The following is a 20,823-nucleotide window of genomic DNA, read 5'->3' as shown; positions in this document are numbered from 1 at the left end:
TGTTTTATCATCCAAACACCTAGAAAGTTCACACATAGTCCCTTGTGGAAAAGAAGTGTGCTTAACTGAATGTGCAATTGTAGTTAAATACTTCAAATCTTACAGATATATATATATATATATATATATATATATATCTTCTTTTTTTTTTAACCCAACTTGCAGATCATATAATATTATTGAAATAAAAGTCAACTTAAAAAGAGACACTGTCATGATTATTGGCACGGTTTAGCAGAGGTCGACGACAAGATGAAAAAGATATGTGCAAAAGATTTTATTAAAGGATTAACCATAACCAAGCACAAAACGTTAACGAGAACCGTCAAATGAGAATTGAAACACAGGCTTATAAATACTAGGAGCAAACAAAGATAATTGGATAAACACAGGTGAAGCAAAGAGGGAACTAATGAGTAACTATAGTAACAAACAAGAGGGAAATGAGTAACCTAGGAGACAAATGAGAACAAAACTAGTGAAAACAAACAAGTAATAAAAACTCGGTGAGTGTTTTAGCGCAATTTTCTGACGTCATGGGATCACAACACTAAGAGATAGTAAATCTTTTTTTTTTTTTTTTTTTTTTTTGCGTTCCCGAGATTAGACCTTCCTTAACATAATGCCGAAAACCCGAAGTCTCTATGTGGTCTGGTTGAGGAGGAGATAGAAGTGCAAGATTGGTGCGCACAGACAGAACAGAAATCATGAGTTAACAATCGCAATTTTGTCCGTAGGAAAATTGCGCTAAAAATATCTAAACAGTGTCCATGTGACAACTATGTTTCTTAACACACTTTAAATAGACTTTTTAAAAATTGCACTTTGTAACAATCAAATTAAAAGTTTTAATTTGTATATTAGAAATCATTGTTTTAATAATATTTTGTCATGCTTTAAAGTGCAGTTATCTTGATGTCGATCAACATACTAAAGCACATGTAAAGTACTTGATTATAATTAAAACTCTAGTGTGTTATTAAAAATTCTATTAACAATTAAACAATCAATTCTCAATAAAAACTGCATTGAGTATATTTAAGTGTATCATAAATGTGTCAGTTCATTCAGCAGTAACTTTAACAAAAAGCTCTCTAAATATTAGCTAATTGCATTTAATATAATTTTAGACTATAAGACATTCATTTAATGAAAATAATTAATTTAATTATAATTATGAAAAATAAGTGAAAAATATATAAATATAGCTGCGAGCAGCGGTGATTGCGGGCCCAAGCTGGTGACACCGCCACCCGCTTTAGTGTAACTAAAGCCACCGGCTTGGGCCCGCAACCGCTGCTCGCAGCTATATTTATATATATATATATATATAATATGTATATGTGTGTATATATGTGTATATAATATATATTATATGGTTGAGGGTAGGGTTAGCTGCCTCTAAGGAGCCACTGGGGGCTTAAAACACCATCGAGCTTGTGTGAAAGTGCTGGATTGAAGCGAGTCACTTGTCAAGTCAACAAGAGCCGCTCAGGGGTGCGTTTCCCAAAAGCATCGTTAGCCAACTATGGTCGCAAGTTCCGTCGTTATCAGCATAGTTCAACGATTTGGTGTTTCCCGAAACCATCGTTCCAACAAACGTTCGCAAACAGCATCGCAGTTGTGTGGTTGGAGCGACAGCTCTCGAGCTGTGGTTAGAAGCATAGTTTCTAGTTTACATGACATGTGGACTCAATAAATCCTTATCTTGAGCAAAATAAGCAAGCTGACTTTCATTACAACCCGTGTTATTTATTTAGAATACATACAAATGTAATTTACGTCTTTTAGTTTGTCAAGAGACTTAAAGCACCGTTTTTGAAGACTGCGCATGTGCGAACGTGCTCTACTATGTAAGAACGAGCCAAATATTGAGTCTGGTAATAAAGCAAAATAACTGAGAAAAATTAGAAATGGTCTTCAGATGCCATGTCTGTAACTTATATGACAAAATCTAGCGTTAATTCGATCTCAAGCAGATTAATTAAAATAAGTTATTAGTCCACCACGTGCGAGACATCATAAACCAACGTGGTTAAACGATACTTTGTGACATGCGGTTTCAAGGAAAGAGTCGTGATTAGCTAGTTGATTTCTCCAACGATGCATCGTACTATGGTAGTTAAGCAGCGAGCTATATAGTTGTACGGGAAACGCACCTCAGATCTGATATAGTGCAGGTTATTGGCTGAAGTGTGGAGATGATGAGTTTTGATTTCTGTTTTCTGTAGAGTTTCCAGTCTCTCTCAGCACCTCCTGAATCTACAGACGAACCCGACGTTTCCTTCAGTTCTCTCTCCTCTTTTGATTGTGTGAGAGAATCTGTCCGTCAGCTGAGAGACAAACTGGAGGATTTCTGCAAAGAGGAGATCAAGAAGATCTCAGACGGAGGTAAAGTCCTGCCCCTCGTTTATACAGACGTGTGGAGAAAGATCCAAAATATGAACGTACAACCGTTTCCTATGAATGTTCCTACGATTTCTAAAACATCAATTTTGTAGAAAAAAATTATTAAATGCATCCCAGTTTATAAATCACAATTATTAATAAATTCAATTCAAGTCCATCAAATCCTCCTACAAAATCGGCCACAAATATCTCTTGATGATTCAGATATATATTTTTTTTCATTACTGTTATTATTACTGCTGTTTTATTGTTGTTTTTGTGTTTTGTTGTTGTGTTCTGTGTTCTATGTTGTAAATTTTGCACTCCTAAAAAAAAAAAAGAAAAAAAAAAAAGGAAATACGGACTCATCATCGTGGACAAGCGTTTATATACACATGACAGAGGATGAAATCCCTGGAATTTAGGATCAATCCGATGTGTGTGTTTTATAAATGAAGCCCCTGGAGATTATTAATCTGCTCTCAGAAATGAGTCCATCATCTAATATTATAGAGCATCATATTATAAATGTCTCAGAAATGGATGTATTTTATCTTGTCATTTCTCTTCACACTGTTCATGTCTGTTTATTTCCACAGTCACTTTCACCAACATGAATCCCAAGACCAGGAACGACTTCCTACAATGTGAGTCACTAGACTGTAAAAAATATAGACAAAGCGTCTGTGACGTCACCCATAGACTTTCTGAAGAACGGGTTTGAAGCAGAGCCATAGAGAGAAAGAGTTGCGACACTCTTTGATGTCGCCGCTATGGCTGTCACGTGGTTCATGTAAGCCCCAATAGTTCCAAAACATACGCTGGCTCATGTTCTTCTATGGGACAGACAGCAGCGATTGCATATTGAACGGAAAATATAAAATAAAACACACACCCAAGTACTTTTTCAGCTGTTATTGCATTTTGTTAATGTCAGTTTTGCATTTGGATAGGCAGGGTGACAACGAATTACTGTATATTACTTATAATACTATATTTTTGGAGGGAAAAGCTTAGTATTCATGTTCGCATGGGTAGTAGCACTGGCTTTAGCGGCTCTAACTTAACTTTTCCATATCATTCATCTGATGATGGACGTCTCATGATATTTATTTTAGCACAACTGGGCTGGATTAGGCTATTGATTCCCGTGATTTTGCAAATTTTGATTCAGCCATTAGCCTACCTTCGTGATCACGCAAAGAGGTCTGCCGTGGCGGTCAGTTCAGTATTCGCCTAGAAGCTAGCTCACTTCTTCTGATAGGACCACAACGTGAAACATGATCATGTTAAGACTAAGAATATAATTTTAAGATTAAGCCCCATACACATATTATCAAAACTATTACAGAATAAAAATGAATTTACGATTTTATGTTTGGGTCTATAGATAAGTGCAGAGCGAAGATTTTTCTCTATGGCTCTGGGTTAGTGTACAGAGTAGGCTAAGAGTAAGTATACATATATATATATATATATATACATGCATACTCTACCAGTCAAAAGTTTTGGATCAGTAAGATTTTTAATGTTTTTAAAATAAGTCTCTTCTGCTCACGAAGGCTGCATTTATTTGACTGGTAGTGTATATACACGCACACATTGTTCTTGAAACATTTATGTCAATAAAGCCCTTTGAATTGAATACATTTTTTTGTGTTTAATTTTGGAGGGAAGGGGGACTGCTCCCATAAGGTATAATACATTTACAGTATTTACTGTAGGCCTATATATTTTTCTCGTGCTTCTATGGTCATAATTACTAACATCTAATGTTATGTTAAAATACATTCACATAAACCTGCACAACAAGTGAATATCAATTAAAGCTGCTCAGTTTAAGTAAAGAAAGAAGTTTGTTCAACAGTAAAAAAAATATACAAGGCAACCAATTGCATTCAACAAAACATTTAATTGAATGAATGAATGACAGAAATACACTTCATTGCCCCCAATTATTTATTATATCTAGGGAGAGGGTAGGTAAGTTTTTCTTGAATGTTCTGTCTTCAAAGAAACTCGTTCGACTTCCTACAGGGAGAGAAAGATGGCAGAAAGCAGGCCAGAAAAGGAATACAAGTGTTTACAATAGCCATTACATTCTGCCACCGAAGCTGTAGGATGATCTGGAGACCTGGTGGTGAATCAAGAATCAGTCAAATGCTTAGCCATATATTGATAACAAAAGCATTCAAACTCCATACTATAAGTAATGCTATAGTTTGGATTTTTGGGTGAGAGCGTTCCCCTGCCAGAAGCAGAGCGTGTCATAGGCCCCAGAGGAGACCGGGTCCTGAAACAAGCCTTTTGCTTTTGGAGAGGACTGGTAGTGGTAAAGAAAGAGGAAACAGTGTTAAAGTTAATACACTTAAGGACAGATTAAATACACATTGAAAGCCTATGTTTCCTAAACATTTTCATGAGGTTGAAATTACAGAAGTGAGTTAGGTCTATATATATATATATATATATATAGACCTATCTGGACATTTGTCATGATTTCTGTTATTTTGACTCCTGTAACGTTACATAATTTGAAATTAAATGAGAACAAATATATATATATATATATATATATATATATATATATATATATATATATATATATATATATATATACAATATACATACAGGTGCTGGTCATAAAATTAGAATATCGTCAAAAAGTTGATTTATTTCAAGAATTCAACTTAACAGGTGAAACTAATATTATATAGACTCATTACATGCAAACTGAGATATTTCAAGCCTTTATTTGTTATCATTATGGCTTACAGCTTATGAAACCACGAAATCAAAATCCCAGAAAATTAGAATATTACTTAAGACCAATACAAAAAAAATATTTTTAGAAATGCTGGCCAACTGAAAAGTATGAACATGAAAAGTATGAGCATGTACAACACTCAATACTTAGTTGGGGCTCCTTTTGCCTGAATTACTGCCGAAATGCAGCGTGGCATGGAGTCGATCAGTCTGTGGCACTGCTCAGGTGTTATGAGAACCCAGGTTGCTCTGATAGTGTCCTTCAGCTCTTCTGCATTGTTGGGTCTGGCGTATCGCATCTTCCTCTTCACAATACCCCATAGATTTTCTATAGGGTTAAGGTCAGGCGAGTTTGCTGGCCAATTAAGAACAGGGATACCATGGTCCTTAAACCAGGTACTGATAGCTTTGGCACTGTGTGCAGGTGCCAAGTCCTGTTGGAAAATGAAATCTGCATCTCCATAAAGTTGGTCAGCAGCAGGAAGCATGAAGTGCTCTAAAACTTCCTGGTAGACGGCTGTGTTGACCTTGGACCTCAGAAAACACAGTGGACCAACACCAGCCGATGACATGGCACCCCAAACCATCACTGACTGTGGAAACTTCACACTGGACTTCGAGCATCTTGGATTGTGTGCCTCTCCATTCTTCCTCCAGACTCTGGGACCTTGGTTTCCAAATGAGATGCAAAATTTGCTCTCATCAGAAAAGAGGACTTTGGTCCACTGTGCTTTATTAAATCCAGAGTCAACGCAGCCGTCTACCAGGACATTTCCAGAGCACTTCATGCTTCCTTCATTTTCCAGCAGGATTTGCACCTGCCCACACTGCCAAAAGAACCAAAACCTGGTTCAATGACCATGGTATTACTGTGTAATTACTGTGTGATTTCATGTAATATTCAAATTTTCTGGGATTTTGATTTTGTGGTTTTCATAAGCTGTAAGCCATAATCATCAAAATTATAACAAATAAAGGCTTGAAATATCTCAGTTTGCATGTAATGAGTCTATATAATATATTAATTTCACCTGTTAAGTTGAATTCTTGAAATAAATCAACTTTTTGATGATATTCTAATTTTATGACCAGCACCTGTATATATATATATATATATATATATATATACAAACCACTATTGTTATCCAAATTGTTATTCTTACACATTAACATTATGGAAGATTATTTTGCTCATCCAACAAATTATGCAAATTAGGGAAAATATAATTGTGTATATAATTGTATATTTTTATTGCATTATGATACCGTATATACAAAGCTCAGCCATAAATTCTGCTTTTCTATAATGTTCAGAATTTTTTATACTGTCATAGAGGTGTACATTCATTTACACGTTTTAGCAATGAGGTCATATCTGTGGGGGTGCAGCTGCTGTACTTATTTGCTTTATATCCAGATGTATTTCTAATATTCTGACCATAATATGTAAATAGGGTTGACAAAAAAAAACTCTGAATACAATATAGTGCAACATCACATTTAACTCTGACCTCAGTATTGAATTTACACATTTCTGACTGGTGGCTAACGTTAATGAAGTGTTGGTCATGTAAGCTATCTGCAATTAACTATTATCTTCCAATAAACTAACTAAAGTTGGCTACATAAATTGCAACTAAATTCATGAGAGGATGGCTAATGCGTTCAAATGTCAGAAATACAGTAATTTCTTCAACTTACCAGCGAGCGTACTTCGGAAACACTGAAAATGAATGGGGTTCAGTGCTGGAACTATCAGTGTTTGGAACTATCGGCTGCTCCACGACACTCGTTACTTCCGCATTCCAACGTTCCTATGGCAGCCTATGGGAGTGTCGCAACTCTTTCTCTCTATAGAGCTGGTAAGTCCCGCCCATCCGTAAAACCCCAAGTGGACCTCTAGGTTGAAAAATCGTCAATGCAAGTGAATGGGAGAAAATAATTATTTTCTGGTCCCGTTTGAATTGTGCCATGAATGTGAACATATGTTATCTGTGAATTTTTTATATAACTTTTCATGTTACGAGTTTGACAGTATATGGTATGATTCTTCGGCTAGCAGTTGTGGAAGAGACATAACGAGAAAGACTACATGTCACCTATGTGACGTCACCCCATAATGTTGACTTACCCGTGGTTTTCACCAACCTCAACGATTTTGTCCTCTCCCTGAAAGAAGGCGGTGAAGTGCACCAAAGACACAGCCATGTTTAGCGGGATCCGTGAGCTAGTGTCCGTGTGCGAGTGGTGTTGACGTTTCAAACACGTCGAAAGCAGCGAAGAGTTGTAGTCCACAAAGTGCTCTCACACAAAGTCTAACCGTATCAAACTTCTACCCGCTAAATTGTAGCATTCTTTACACGAAAAGTTATATAAAAAAATTCACAGACAACATATGTTCACATTCATGGCACAATTCAAACGGGACCAGAAAATAATTTTTTTCTCCCATTCACTTGCATTGACGATTTTTCAACCTAGAGGTCCAGGGGGATTAGCGGAAGGGGCGGGACTTACCAGCTCTATAGGTGTGTTCGACATCGGCTGCGGCTGTATGTAACCGATCGGCGAGAGTAGCCGCTTGCAGGCGGGGAGGAGCTGCAGAGACATTTTCATTAAATACTTTATGAACTGCTTCACACAGCGTCTGTTTGAACAAGAATAAAGTTCAACATAAGCTACTATCAATAAAGTGGAGTCTACATTTTTTAATCAGTTTTAATTTGATAAACATGACACAATATAACATCGCAACTACATGAAAAGAGTGTTTACTGTTATAAAAAACTGATTTGTGAGCTTTAGAGGAACTAAAGGTGTTCGAATAAACACGAAACACACGTGATCGTTGTCATGCGGTGAATCCGGCCAATCATGGAACAGCTGTGTCGTCATCAGCCCTCGTGCAGCCGCTCTTGAGAAGCTGCGCTGGCTGAGTTCTCCGGCTACTCTCAAATCGCTCTCGCGGTACTTTGATGGCACACGTCACAGTCACGTGGCGTCGGGGCTGCATCAAGTCGGACAAAATTTCTAACCGGCATGCACTGCTTCAAGTCAGCCGCCGATCGGTCTGCGCAGAGCTGCATGAAGTCGAACAAGCCTTATGGCTTGGTTTGAAGCCGTTTATGGGGGGTATGGGCGGCGCCATCTTGGAAAATCTTGGGAAATCCTAACCCCCCCCACCTTCTGACGCAGCGCGCGTCACTCAGCTCGCTCTGCTACTTCGGTTATCTCTGTGTATATTTTAGGCAACGAAATATGTGATAAAACACCATACTAACTCTTTTCGTTTTCATTTAAAGAAATCTTAAACATTATAGCCACACAAATGTAGTTCAGGGAACGCGTATTGATTATATTCACTGCACATAACGTTTGCCTATTTATAAAAAAATATATATATATATAAAACACAAACCTGCCTCTTTTCGTTTTAAATATAATATAAAAATATTAAACATTTTAATATGGTCCGAATGTAGCAGTAGGGGATTTCCCCTTTCCTTTTCTTTGCGTCATTACCTTTATATGGTAATGGGTGGATGAGGTAATTAGGGCCGGAGTATTTAAGTGTGTAAACAGGAAGCCCTAGCACGTAGGCTTTGTCATACCCGCCCCTCTTCTTGTTACTGGTGTCACGTTAGTTGAGTGATGGCTGTTGCCGTCTCGGCGGCGTTCCCTGGGAGTTGCGTCAAGCGCTCATTGAGGGCTTTAAGCTGAACATTCGCGAGTGCATCCTGACATCGTGATATGGTGGTTCGTGATGTGTGTGTGTGATTCTCGTGTGTCTCCCGCATACCACGTGATTAACTCGGGTCGTGCTGCTGTTTTTCATGATTAGGTTATTTCCTTTGTTTTTCGTGACTAGATATCATTTTCTGTGTTTTGTTTTGCTTTCATTTTTATGGTTTGAGTTATTTGGTTATTTCTTTAATGATGTTGGTTTGACCAGTGTGATTTGGGCCATAGTGGCCGTGTGATGTAATTGTATATCAGTGCGTAGTGTCTATCTATTCTAACACCTGTGAGTATTTCGGGGTCCTCGACGAGGTAGGATGGATTATTATCCGTGCACCAACTGATCTGGTCTATTATATTTGTGTCTGATGTGATTGATGTGATTTTTGTATTTGTATCGCACCCACTAATTTCTGTTTTCTTTTGGTTTGAGTCAAGGCTGAGTGTACCGAGGGGGAGGCTAGTCACCTGGGTGAACACATTTGTTGTGAGGTTGGAGTACCAGGGTTTGAGCACCTCTTCCTATTTGGTTTGCCGTGCACACATAAATGGTTGAGAGCACAATCGTTTACAGCTAGCTTGCCACCCCTAAAGTAAACTTTAGCCTTGTCGTTTATATTCTTTTTGTATTAATTATTTTTTTGTTTTATTTTGTGGGGAATTTCTTTTGTGATGTTTCACGAGTTCACACTTACATATAATTTGAATGGGTAAGTTTAATGCGTATATGGCGTGCTGTCCGGAGGGAGGGCTCCGAGCTCGGAGTTCAGCCCGAACCCAGAGTACTCCCCCCGTATGTAAGTGTTTAGTACTAGAAGTGTGGAGAAGGGGTGGTGGAGGGATGCTGCAAAAACTGTCAATGGAATGAGGTGAGACTGCTGAGTATATATACCTCTCACCATTGATTGCTGAGTGCTCTCCACCTGTGTTAATTATCTGAACGTGCTCCTCCCGAACCTTGTTAATAAAACATCATTTCACGAGTTCACACTTACATATAATTTGAATGGGTAAGTTTAATGCGTATATGGCGTGCTGTCCGGAGGGAGGGCTCCGAGCTCGGAGTTCAGCCCGAACCCAGAGTACTCCCCCCAAAGCTAAAGCAGAGGACAGCCGCCGGACTAAAGATCCCCCAAATGAGTGCCGAGTTGGCGGGCTGGTATCTCAAGAAGGCCTGGATGCTTGACCGGGAAGGCCCGTAATGGTCTGTAAACGGGAGCGGTTGTAGTTTACAGAAACAGGAAGGTGGGTGCTTGCCTCTGAGATTTCCTCGCACTGCGTTGCTGGAAGAAAAGAGAAAACATTAGTACTCTACTGGGGAAGTTCTCACTCCGTCCACTGTGAGACCAATGCTCGCTGGACGGAAAGGAAACAGGAAAGTGAGTGCTTGCCTGGGAGATTTTCTCACATTGCATCATTGGATGAAAAGAGAAAACGTAAGTGCTCCGCTGGGAAAGTTCTCACTCCATCCACTGTGAGACCAATGCTCGCTGGACGGAAAGGAAACAGGAAAGTGAGTGCTTGCCCAGGAGATTTTCTCACACTGCATCATTGGATGAAAGAGAAAACGTAAGTCCTCCCAGGGCTCCAGACTAACTTTTTTTATTAGGAGCGCTGTAGCCCCTGACTTAAAATTTTAGGAGCACAAGCAGAAAATTTAGGGGCACAAGCAGAAAATTTAGGGGCACACCTTCACATTTTCCCCCTAAATAACTATTACAGACAAATGCTTTGATAATAAATAGACTTAGCGTACAGAAATTATGGTGCAGTTTTATTTTAAGATCACAGGGCTCCAGACTAACATCTGAGGGCAGCGACACTAAATTCTACAGAAAGTGTTTGGTAGCACTGTGGGATGACAAAGCACTGAGCTAAATTTGAGGTGTATAGATAAAGTTAAATTTAATTATTATCCTTCATAATCTTAATATTAATTCAAAAGCAAAATGAGTGACAAAATAGATATTAGTGAAAATAGCCAATAAGCACCCTCGGCAGCTGTTTACAATGGTAATTTAGTCTTCTTTTTTTAAAAATAAGTGTGAGTTTTCCTACTTCTTGAAACTTTCAATTGTATAAATAGAGACAATCTTTAAAGGATGAACAAAAATGTTTTGGTCAACACATAAAAAAAAAAACATTTTAATAGGATATAGTTTTGAAGTGCTGTAAAAAGATGTTTAGGCTACTTTCATATATACCATAGTTATAGTTATGCCTGGTTCAGAATACACTATTTTTGTACGTTACGATAGTCACTGTGTCAGATTACACGATTTTGACTCCTAAAAATCTTGTCATGTCCTGGACAAGAAACATTGTCAGACTACACGTTGCTTTACGACCAGTCATCTCGAGCCGTCTCACACACATATTCACTCACACGTACACACGCACTCACTCACATACACGCACATTGACTAACGCATGCACGCACTCACGCACTCACTCACACACCACGCTCTCACTCACTCTCGCGCACGCACGCACGCACTCACACTCACTCACGCACACAATCTCACTCGCGCACACACTCTCTCTCACTCTCTCTCGCTCGCTCGCTCACTCACTCACTCACTCGCGCGCGCGGGCACACACACACTCATTCACTCGGAACCCTTCATGGAGGACCGTTAAAAAATTAAACATGCTAGTCTTCTTGTCGTGATGTCGTAAACAAAGCATCGCAGACGCGACGACGGTTGTCGCCCACTATGAACGAGATGAAATTTACTGGTCGCACATGTGCGACTGGATGTAAAATTTAGTCGCACACTCTCAAATTTTGGTCGCAAAATGCGACCATTTGGTCGCAGTCTGGACTGGGAAAGTTCTCACTCCGTCCGCTGTGAGACCAATGCTCGCTGGACGGAAAGGAAACAGGAAAATGAGTGCTTGCCCAGGAGATTTTCTCACACTGCATCATTGGATGAAAAGAGAAAACGTAAGTGCTCCACTGGGAAAGTTCTCACTCCGTCCGCTGTGAGACCAATGCTCGCTGGACGGAAAGGAAACAGGAAAATGAGTGCTTGCCCAGGAGATTTTCTCACACTGCATCATTGGATGAAAAGAGAAAACGTAAGTGCTCCACTGGGAAAGTTCTCACTCCGTCCGCTGTGAGACCAATGCTCGCTGGACGGAAAGGAAACAGGAAAATGAGTGCTTGCCCAGGAGATTCTCATACTGCATCATTGGATGAAAGAGAAAACGTAAGTGCTCCACTGGGAAAGTTCTCACTCCGTCCATTGTGAGACCAATGCTCGCTGGACGGAAAGGAAACAGGAAAGTGAGTGCTTGCCCAGGAGATTTTCTCACACAGCATCATTGGATGAAAAGAGAAAACGTAAGTGCTCCACTGGGAAAGTTCTCACTCCGTCCGCTGTGAGACCAGTGCTCGCTGGACGGAAAGGAAACAGGAAAGTGAGTGCTTGCCCAGGAGATTTTCTCACACAGCATCATTGGATGAAAGAGAAAACGCAAGTGCTCCATTGGGAAAGTTCTTACTCCGTCCGCTGTGAGACCAATGCTCGCTGGACGGAAAGGAAACAGGAAGGTGAGTGCTTGCCCAGGAGTTTCTCATACTGCATCGCTGGATGAAAGAGAAAATGTAAGTGCTCCACTGGGAAGTTCTCACTCCGTCCGCTGTGAGACCAATGCTCGCTGGACGGAAAGAGGAGACAGTAAAGAAGAGACAGAGGTTTTTTTTTTTTTTTTTTTTTTTTCTTCTTCTTACTCGATGAGGGTTTGGTGAGCTTTTTTAATATGGAACCGGTTGGTCCTGATGTAGCTTTGGAAAGCATCGGAGGACCATCTCCCAAGGGCTTGAATCTGCTGTTGGGAGAGGCCTTTTTGGGCTGCTGAAGTTGCTGCCCCGATGCGGAATGAGTGACTTGAAAAATTCTTTGCTGGAACGCCTGACTGTTGGAGAACGGATTTGAGGTGTTTCTGGAACCAAAAACGTGTCACAGGTTTTTTGGATTCATCTAAGAACAGGGGTTCCAGAGGAGATTTAGCCTGAGAACTTCTCCATTGCAGATATGCCAGAATTGACTGGTATGGTTGGATTTGCGAAGCGAGGTTAAAAATGTAGATGAAATGACCTTTTTTGGTTTGGTCAGTTTTACTTTGTTTAATCAAATATGAAATGGTTTCGCCGTCTAGTACTGATAAGTCTGAGGTTTTTTTTTTTTTGTTTGTTTTTTGTTTTTTTTTTAAATCACTGCTGTGACGGTGGAGAATTTAGCCAGAGTAAAAGAGCTCCAGTGGGAGCAGAGTAGACATTACTGCTGTGACAGTGGAGAAGATTAGCCAGAGTAAAAGAGCTCCAGTGGGAGCAGAGTAGACATTACTGCTGTGACAGTGGAGACATTAGCCAGAGTAAAAGAGCTCCAGTGGGAGCAGAGGAGACATCACTGCTGTGGCAGTGGTGAAGATTAGCCAGAGTAAAAGAGCTCCAGTGGGAGCAGAGAAGACATCACTGCTGCGGCAGTGGAGACATTAGCCAGAGTAAAAGAGCTCCAGTGGGAGCAGAGTAGACATTACTGCTGTGACAGTGGAGAAGATTAGCCAGAGTAAAAGAGCTCCGGTGGGAGCAGAGAAGACATCACTGCTGCGGCAGGGGAGACATTAGCCAGAGTAAAAGAGCTCCAGTGGGAGCAGAGGAGACATCACTGCTGTGGCAGTGGTGAAGATTAGCCAGAGTAAAAGAGCTCCAGTGGGAGCAGAGAAGACATCACTGCTGCGGCAGTGGAGACATTAGCCAGAGTAAAAGAGCTCCAGTGGGAGCAGAGAAGACATCACTGCTGTGGCAGTGGTGAAGATTAGCCAGAGTAAAAGAGCTCCAGTGGGAGCAGAGAAGACATCACTGCTGCGGCAGTGGAGACATTAGCCAGAGTAAAAGAGCTCCAGTGGGAGCAGAGAAGACATCACTGCTGCGGCAGTGGAGACATTAGCCAGAGTAAAAGAGCTCCAGTGGGAGCAGAGGAGACATCACTGCTGCGGCAGTGGAGGCATTAGCCAGAGTAAAAGAGCTCCAGTGGGAGCAGAGAAGACATCACTGCTGCGGCAGTGGAGAAGTTTAGCCAGAGAAACAGAGCTCTAGTGAGAGCGGAGGAGACATCACTGCTGCAATATTAGAGAAAACTTTACCAGAGAAATTGAGCTCCTCCAGGACCAGAGGAGACATCACTGCTGCAGCAGTGGATAAACTTACCTGGAGAAACTGAGCTCCTGCGGTGTGTGGCTGAACAAAGGGAGGAGGAGAGAGGGGCTTAGCGGGCCGACGCTCGTCTTCTTGTGCTTTAGATCAAAGACGCGAGAAAAAGGAGGCGAGATGGAATCCTTGCGGGATTATGCACATTGAAGTTTAAGTGACCGAGCAAGATAACAGTTTGGTTTAGAACAAATTTGATTGTCTGAAGTTTATTTAGTTAAGTACAAAAGAGACGGTTTATGGTAAAAGACGAAGCTTGCATAAATGTAGGCATCTTGTATTTTTATTTAACTGTGTTTCAATTAAGGATTACTAATCTCTTGGCATGAAACGCTTGTATAGCCTACCTTTTTTTTTTTTTTTTTTTTTTTTTTTTTTACGAGATTTTGCAGATAAATTGCAGGACAGTGTTAGCGATAGGTTCTTAATGATTCTGTGATCAATCTGCACGTAACGTGCGACCTACTGTATGACAGTAAATCATTTGTACAGAAACAATTTAAAACGTGCATTCCCCCGATCAAATTTGTATACAGATGGCATGACTGGCTCGTGACTCAAACAACTGAAGCAATGCCAAGCTCAACCAAGACAGACACGAGAAGGGCCGAGCTGAGCACTCACTGAGTTGACCCGGCAAACGTTGAGTATGGACTGGCCGGGACTGAATCTGCGGCGCGGCGCGGCTTACTTTAGGGCCTGCTGTGGCGGCCTGACGAAGGAGGAAGACCCTTCCCTCGCGTGAAAAGGGTGACATTGCCTTACTAACCATTCTCTAATGGCGGGAATTATTGTATGGACCGGTGTAGAGAAATACGCGGAAGGAGATTGCGTATGTTTCGCCCGCGGTTATGATCCCGTTTGTTAAGCCTGACGCCCGCGATGTTGGTCAGAGGATTGCGGCAGAGGTTCTTCAAAGACGAGAGATTATTCATCGGACGGGAATTGCTCGATTCGGACCTGTTAGGACGATACTGTCGGGCTACATGCTGCAAAAACTGTCAATGGAATGAGGTGAGACTGCTGAGTATATATACCTCTCACCATTGATTGCTGAGTGCTCTCCACCTGTGTTAATTATTTGAACGTGCTCCTCCCGAACCTTGTTAATAAAACATCATTTGTTTAATGTGACTCCGTGTTTGAATCAGTTATGTGGAGAGGAATGTTCTTCTAACAACTGATATATCCTATTCTTATAATAAACTTGTCAGTGATTTACACTATGAATAAATGATGCCAGTAGAGTATTTTCCTCACAAATAAAATTATTTATTTGTTTGCTGAATTACACGACTCTGACTTTTCTCTGCACCACCGAACCTGGGTTCCTTTTTTTATACTTCCTTGGGTGTAATTCCCAAGGTGGCGTAGTCAGGCTATCTGAATTGAGTTATATTACAAACATACTGCTTCGGTCACAAACTGGCGTAGTCGGCAGGATGGTTGCATTGTAAAAGCAGAGACGTGGATTCTGTAAGCTTATATTGACCCACATTTTGTTTTGAAGTTGGTTTTCTTTGCGTATTTTTTTTTTTTTTGAAAAACAGCAGCCGACTCTGACTCTGAGGTGACGCCCAAGCCCTGGACTAATGGAGGTCCCTTCTGAACGAACATCTTCCCTGAGTTTTCTGTGTAGTTTTGTTTTCTCTCTTTTGTTTTGTCCTGTTTTACAGTCATGGAGGATGAATTGATAACTTAGAGACACTGTGCTACAACTGAAAGCTGAAAATGAACGTTTGCGCCAGGAGCCGGCGGCAACTGTGTCAATGGACTTTATTCCGGCCCTCTGTGACAATACTGCAGCAAGGCCATCTACCAGTGTGGCTGCGGAAGGTGAGGCCAGGGATGAAATTAAATGTTGTTCAGATGCAGAGCAGGGAGACCCGGAAATCTTTTCCAGGAAACAGCAATAGGGGGAGAGTCTTCACGAGTTTTCTTTGGCTCTGATGTGTCTTCTGGACCTGGTGAAACGTGTTGCACCAGCGGGCATGTTGAACTTGAGTACGATGATGCCTATCCATTGTTCTCTATAGATGCTTTGAGTACGATGATGCCTATCCATTGTTCTCCGTAAATGTTTTGAGTACAATGATGCCTATCCATTGTTCTCCGTAAATGTTTCGAGTACGATGATGTCTATCCATTGTTCTCTGTAGATGTTTTGAGTACGATGATGCCTATCCATTGTTCTCTGTAAATGTTTTGAGTACGATGATGCCTATCCATTGTTCTCCGTAAATGTTTCGAGTACGATGATGCCTATCCATTGTTCTCCGTAAATGTTTTGAGTACGATGATGCCTATCCATTGTTCTCCGTAAATGTTTTGAGTACGATGATGCCTATCCATTGTTCTCTGTAAATGTTTTGAGTACGATGATGCCTATCCATTGTTCTCCGTAAATGTTTTGAGTACGATGATGCCTATCCATTGTTCTCCGTAAATGTTTTGAGTACGATGATGCCTATCCATTGTTCTCCGTAAATGTTTTGAGTACGATGATGCCTATCCATTGTTCTCCGTAAATGTTTTGAGTACGATGATGCCTATCCATTGTTCTCCGTAAATGTTTTGAGTACGATGATGCCTATCCATTGTTCTCCGTAAATGTTTTGAGTACGATGATGCCTATCCATTGTTCTCCGTAAATGTTTTGAGTACGATGATGCCTATCCATTGTTCTCCGTAAATGTTTTGAGTACGATGATGCCTATCCATTGTTCTCCGTAAATGTTTTGAGTACGATGATGCCTATCCATTGTTCTCTGTAAATGTTTTGAGTACGATGACGCTTAGCCATTGTTCTCTGTAGTTGTTTTGAGTACGATGACGCCTATCCATTGTTCTCTGTATCCTCTGTAGACGATTTTAAGTACGGTGAAGCATACCCATAGTTCCCTGTAGATAATTTTAGTGCGGTGAAGTATATTCATCGCCCCTGTAAGTGATTTTAAGCGGGGTGTCGCTGGTGGGACTGTTAGCTCCTCCATGATTGCGTCTCAGGCCGTTCCGGCTTTGTTTAGGCCCTGGCACTAGCCTTGTGACATCAATGGGTTGTTAGTTTTGTCTCTGATGTTTACAGTTGAGTTTACTTATCGTCGGGGCGCCGATAAAAGAAGGGGGGGGGGTGGAATGTAGCAGTAGGGGATTTCCCCTTTCGTTTTCTTTGCGTCATTACCTTTATATGGTAATGGGTGGATGAGGTAATTAGGGCCGGTGTATTTAAGTGTGTAAACAGGAAGCCCTAGCACGTAGGCTTTGTCATACCCGCCCCTCTTCTTGTTACTGGTGTCACGTTAGTTGAGTGATGGCTGTTGCCGTCTCGGCGGCGTTCCCTGGGAGTTGCGTCAAGCGCTCATTGAGGGCTTTAAGCTGAACATTCGCGAGTGCATCCTGACATCGTGATATGGTGGTTCGTGATGTGTGTGTGTGATTCTCGTGTGTCTCCCGCATACCACGTGATTAACTCGGGTCGTGCTGCTGTTTTTCATGATTAGGTTATTTCCTTTGTTTTTCGTGACTAGATATCATTTTCTGTGTTTTGTTTTGCTTTCATTTTTATGGTTTGAGTTATTTGGTTATTTCTTTAATGATGTTGGTTTGACCACCGTGTGGTGTAATTGTATATCAGCGCGTAGTGTCTATCTATTCTAACACCTGTGAGTATTTCGGGGTCCTCGACGAGGTAGGATGGATTATTATCCGTGCACCAACTGATCTGGTCTATTATATTTGTGTCTGATGTGATTGATGTGATTTTTGTATTTGTATCGCACCCACTAATTTCTGTTTTCTTTTGGTTTGAGTCAAGGCTGAGTGTACCGAGGGGGAGGCTAGTCACCTGGGTGAACACATTTGTTGTGAGGTTGGAGTACCAGGGTTTGAGCACCTCTTCCTATTCGGTTTGCCGTGCACACATAAATGGTTGAGAGCACAATCGTTTACAGCTAGCTTGCCACCCCTAAAGTAAACTTTAGCCTTGTCGTTTATATTCTTTTTGTATTAATTATTTTTTTGTTTTATTTTGTGGGGAATTTCTTTTGTGATGTTTGTTTAATGTGACTCCGTGTTTGAATCAGTTATGTGGAGAGGAATGTTCTTCTAACAACTGATATATCCTATTCTTATAATAAACTTGTCAGTGATTTACACTATGAATAAATGATGCCAGTAGAGTATTTTCCTCACAAATAAAATTATTTATTTGTTTGCTGAATTACACGACTCTGACTTTTCTCTGCACCACCGAACCTGGGTTCCTTTTTTTATACTTCCTTGGGTGTAATTCCCAAGGTGGCGTAGTCAGGCTATCTGAATTGAGTTATATTACAAACATACTGCTTCGGTCACACAAGCAATATGTGCATTTGTACTAAACAACAGATGTTGCAGTAAACAACATTACAGATCATATTCGTTGTATTAAAATTTAAAATGACAAAACTCAACCCAGTCTCTTTTTGTTAAATTTCAGTTTTATCAATATTAGCTATTATAAAAGTATAAGTAAAAGGTACAAGAAGCTATACAAATAAAGCAAACAATTCAGTCAAACATACAAAGTCAGCGCTCGATCTAGTCTAACCATACAACGGTAAAGGGGGGGTGAAATGCTATTTCATGCATACTGAGTTTTTTACACTGGTAAAGAGTTGGATTCCCATGCTAAACATGGACAAAGTTTCAAAAACTAAGTTGTACGTTTGAAGGAGTATTTTTGTTCCAAAAATACTCCTTCCGGTTTGTCACAAGTTTCGGAAAGTTTTTTTCGAGTATGGCTCTGTCTTACGTAAGATAGGGCGGAATTTCCTTATATGGGTCCTAAGGGCACTTCTCCGGTAAGATCGCGGCCGCGCGCGCACTCGTAGACCAGAGCAAGAGAGTGAAAGCAGTTCGCCATCAAAGCTCCCTGCCCGGCTTTTGGGAAGTCAATGTCACCAAAGAAGTGTGTTTTTGGTTGCCAGGGCAAGACAACCCTGCACAGATTCCCAAAGAACCCAGCGTTAAGGAACCCGTGGCAGTTTGTTTTCCTGAGCATAAACGGAGTTGTGTAAGACTTTTGTTCCCTGCATTTCGACGATGATTGTTTTATAAACAAAGCCCAGATCTACGGATTTGCAGATCGTCTAATGCTTAAGGATCGAGCAGTCACAATGATAAAGGTTCGCGGTCGTGCGTTGGAACCGGACGGTGAGTAAAACTGTTTGTTGAACAAATGTCTCTGTGTGTTGTCACTAGCTTGGCGCGTTAGCACAGCTAAGCTTCGCCCACACGGCCCGCCCCCAGCCGCTCGGTTTTTTCCGGAAAGACTCGGTACAGCCTATCTTTATGTTAAAAATTTAATAAAACAAAATACTTTTTGGAGATATGAAGGATGCAATATTACTCTATAGGTACTCAAGATTAACAGGAGATTGAGTGAAAATGAGCATTTCACCCCCCCTTTAAAGCTTATAAAGTTATGAAACTTCCCCTCAGCCAAAACGATTGGCAGGGAACAAATTATAGATTTACAAGACCAAAAATCGCCCGTTAGATATACACAAGACGAATTATATCTCATGTTTAACCACTACAGAGACGCCAGAGTCCGCGGCAAACCTCAGACCGACTAGCCGAGGAAAGGCTGTTCCAGGCGGGGTACATAAACGCCGAGCGCCCGGTCATCGCTGGATCTCACAACTGGATATAATTTTCATAAATCTTTATAAATAAACCACAGATTTGAGCTTTAAACAACTACATTCTCGCCTGAAAAACTCTTAAAACTACATTTCATGATACAGAAACAGTAGTATTATATGTCAACTGTATTAAAAAATGGCGCTTCTTATGTTGTCATTCTCCGTGGCGCTGCCTTGTCAGCTGTCAATCAAGCTGTCAATCAAAGTTAACCACGCCCTTATTGTCATACATTTTATATCTAAATACGATCTAAACTAACGAGTTAGAAAAAAATTCACAGCCCTCATGGTTGTCAGGCACTCGGAACCTATCGGAAAATACAATAAAAGTCCATGGGACCAACCTGTAAAAACATGAATTTATGCTGTGAAAACGGACATTTTAACATGGGGGCTATGGACATTTGCTCCCTTTTGGGACCTGCCCCTAGCGGATTTTCGATGTATTGCAGTTTTTCGCACTTCCGGGTAGGCTTCATTTTTCAGATCAGAATGTTGCCGCTTGTAGAAAACAAGCGGAAAAACTCACTGAATGTGTTCATGTTCTTCCTGTAGAAGGCGAAATAAATCATGATAGAAGAGTTTTATAATTGATCATGTAAATGATGATTTGCACAGGATATTTGGTCAGCTGTACTGAGACACTGATGATACACTGAACATTGATTCATGAAGAGTTCAGATCAGTAGCGGTTTTTGGCACGGGCGAACCGGGCAATCGCCCGGGGCGGCATTTTTTGGGGGGGCGCCGCCGGCACAAGCAGGAAAAAAATAAAAAAATAAAAATTTGCGCCGCGAAGCGGTTTTCTATTATCTATCATTTCACTGTGTGGGGAATTGGCAAATTTGCGCCCCCTGCAGCTGCAGGCGCCCCTGCTTGCTGAGAAGATGCCGTGCACAGAAGCTGTTTGTTTGAGAAGGGGAAAGGAGGGGGGGCGCGGAGGCGCGGGCGCGGGCGCGGATGAAGCCCCATTCACACCGCCAGCGACACGCAGCGACAAAGCAACATGATCCCATTCATTTCAATGG

At 41.1% G+C, this 20,823-nt stretch overlaps 1 protein-coding gene across 1 annotated transcript in view; it reads left to right on the top strand.

The window, feature by feature from the left end:
* The window catches only part of LOC307155758 (tripartite motif-containing protein 16-like), a 28,756-nt gene that overhangs the window by 5,980 nt on the left and 1,953 nt on the right, over nt 1-20,823 (top strand). Inside the window, exons 4-5 of the mRNA XM_079866684.1 lie at nt 2,232-2,391; nt 2,988-3,035. Coding sequence (XP_079722810.1) covers nt 2,232-2,391; nt 2,988-3,035 — 208 coding nt within the window. The remainder of the gene's footprint in view (nt 1-2,231; nt 2,392-2,987; nt 3,036-20,823) is intronic.

This window comes from Squalius cephalus (genome assembly GCF_949319135.1).
Source record: "Squalius cephalus genome assembly, chromosome: 1".
Classification (NCBI taxonomy): domain Eukaryota; kingdom Metazoa; phylum Chordata; class Actinopteri; order Cypriniformes; family Leuciscidae; genus Squalius; species Squalius cephalus.
The sequence above is the reverse complement of the archived record's forward strand: the minus strand, read 5'-3'. Positions and strand labels throughout refer to the sequence as shown.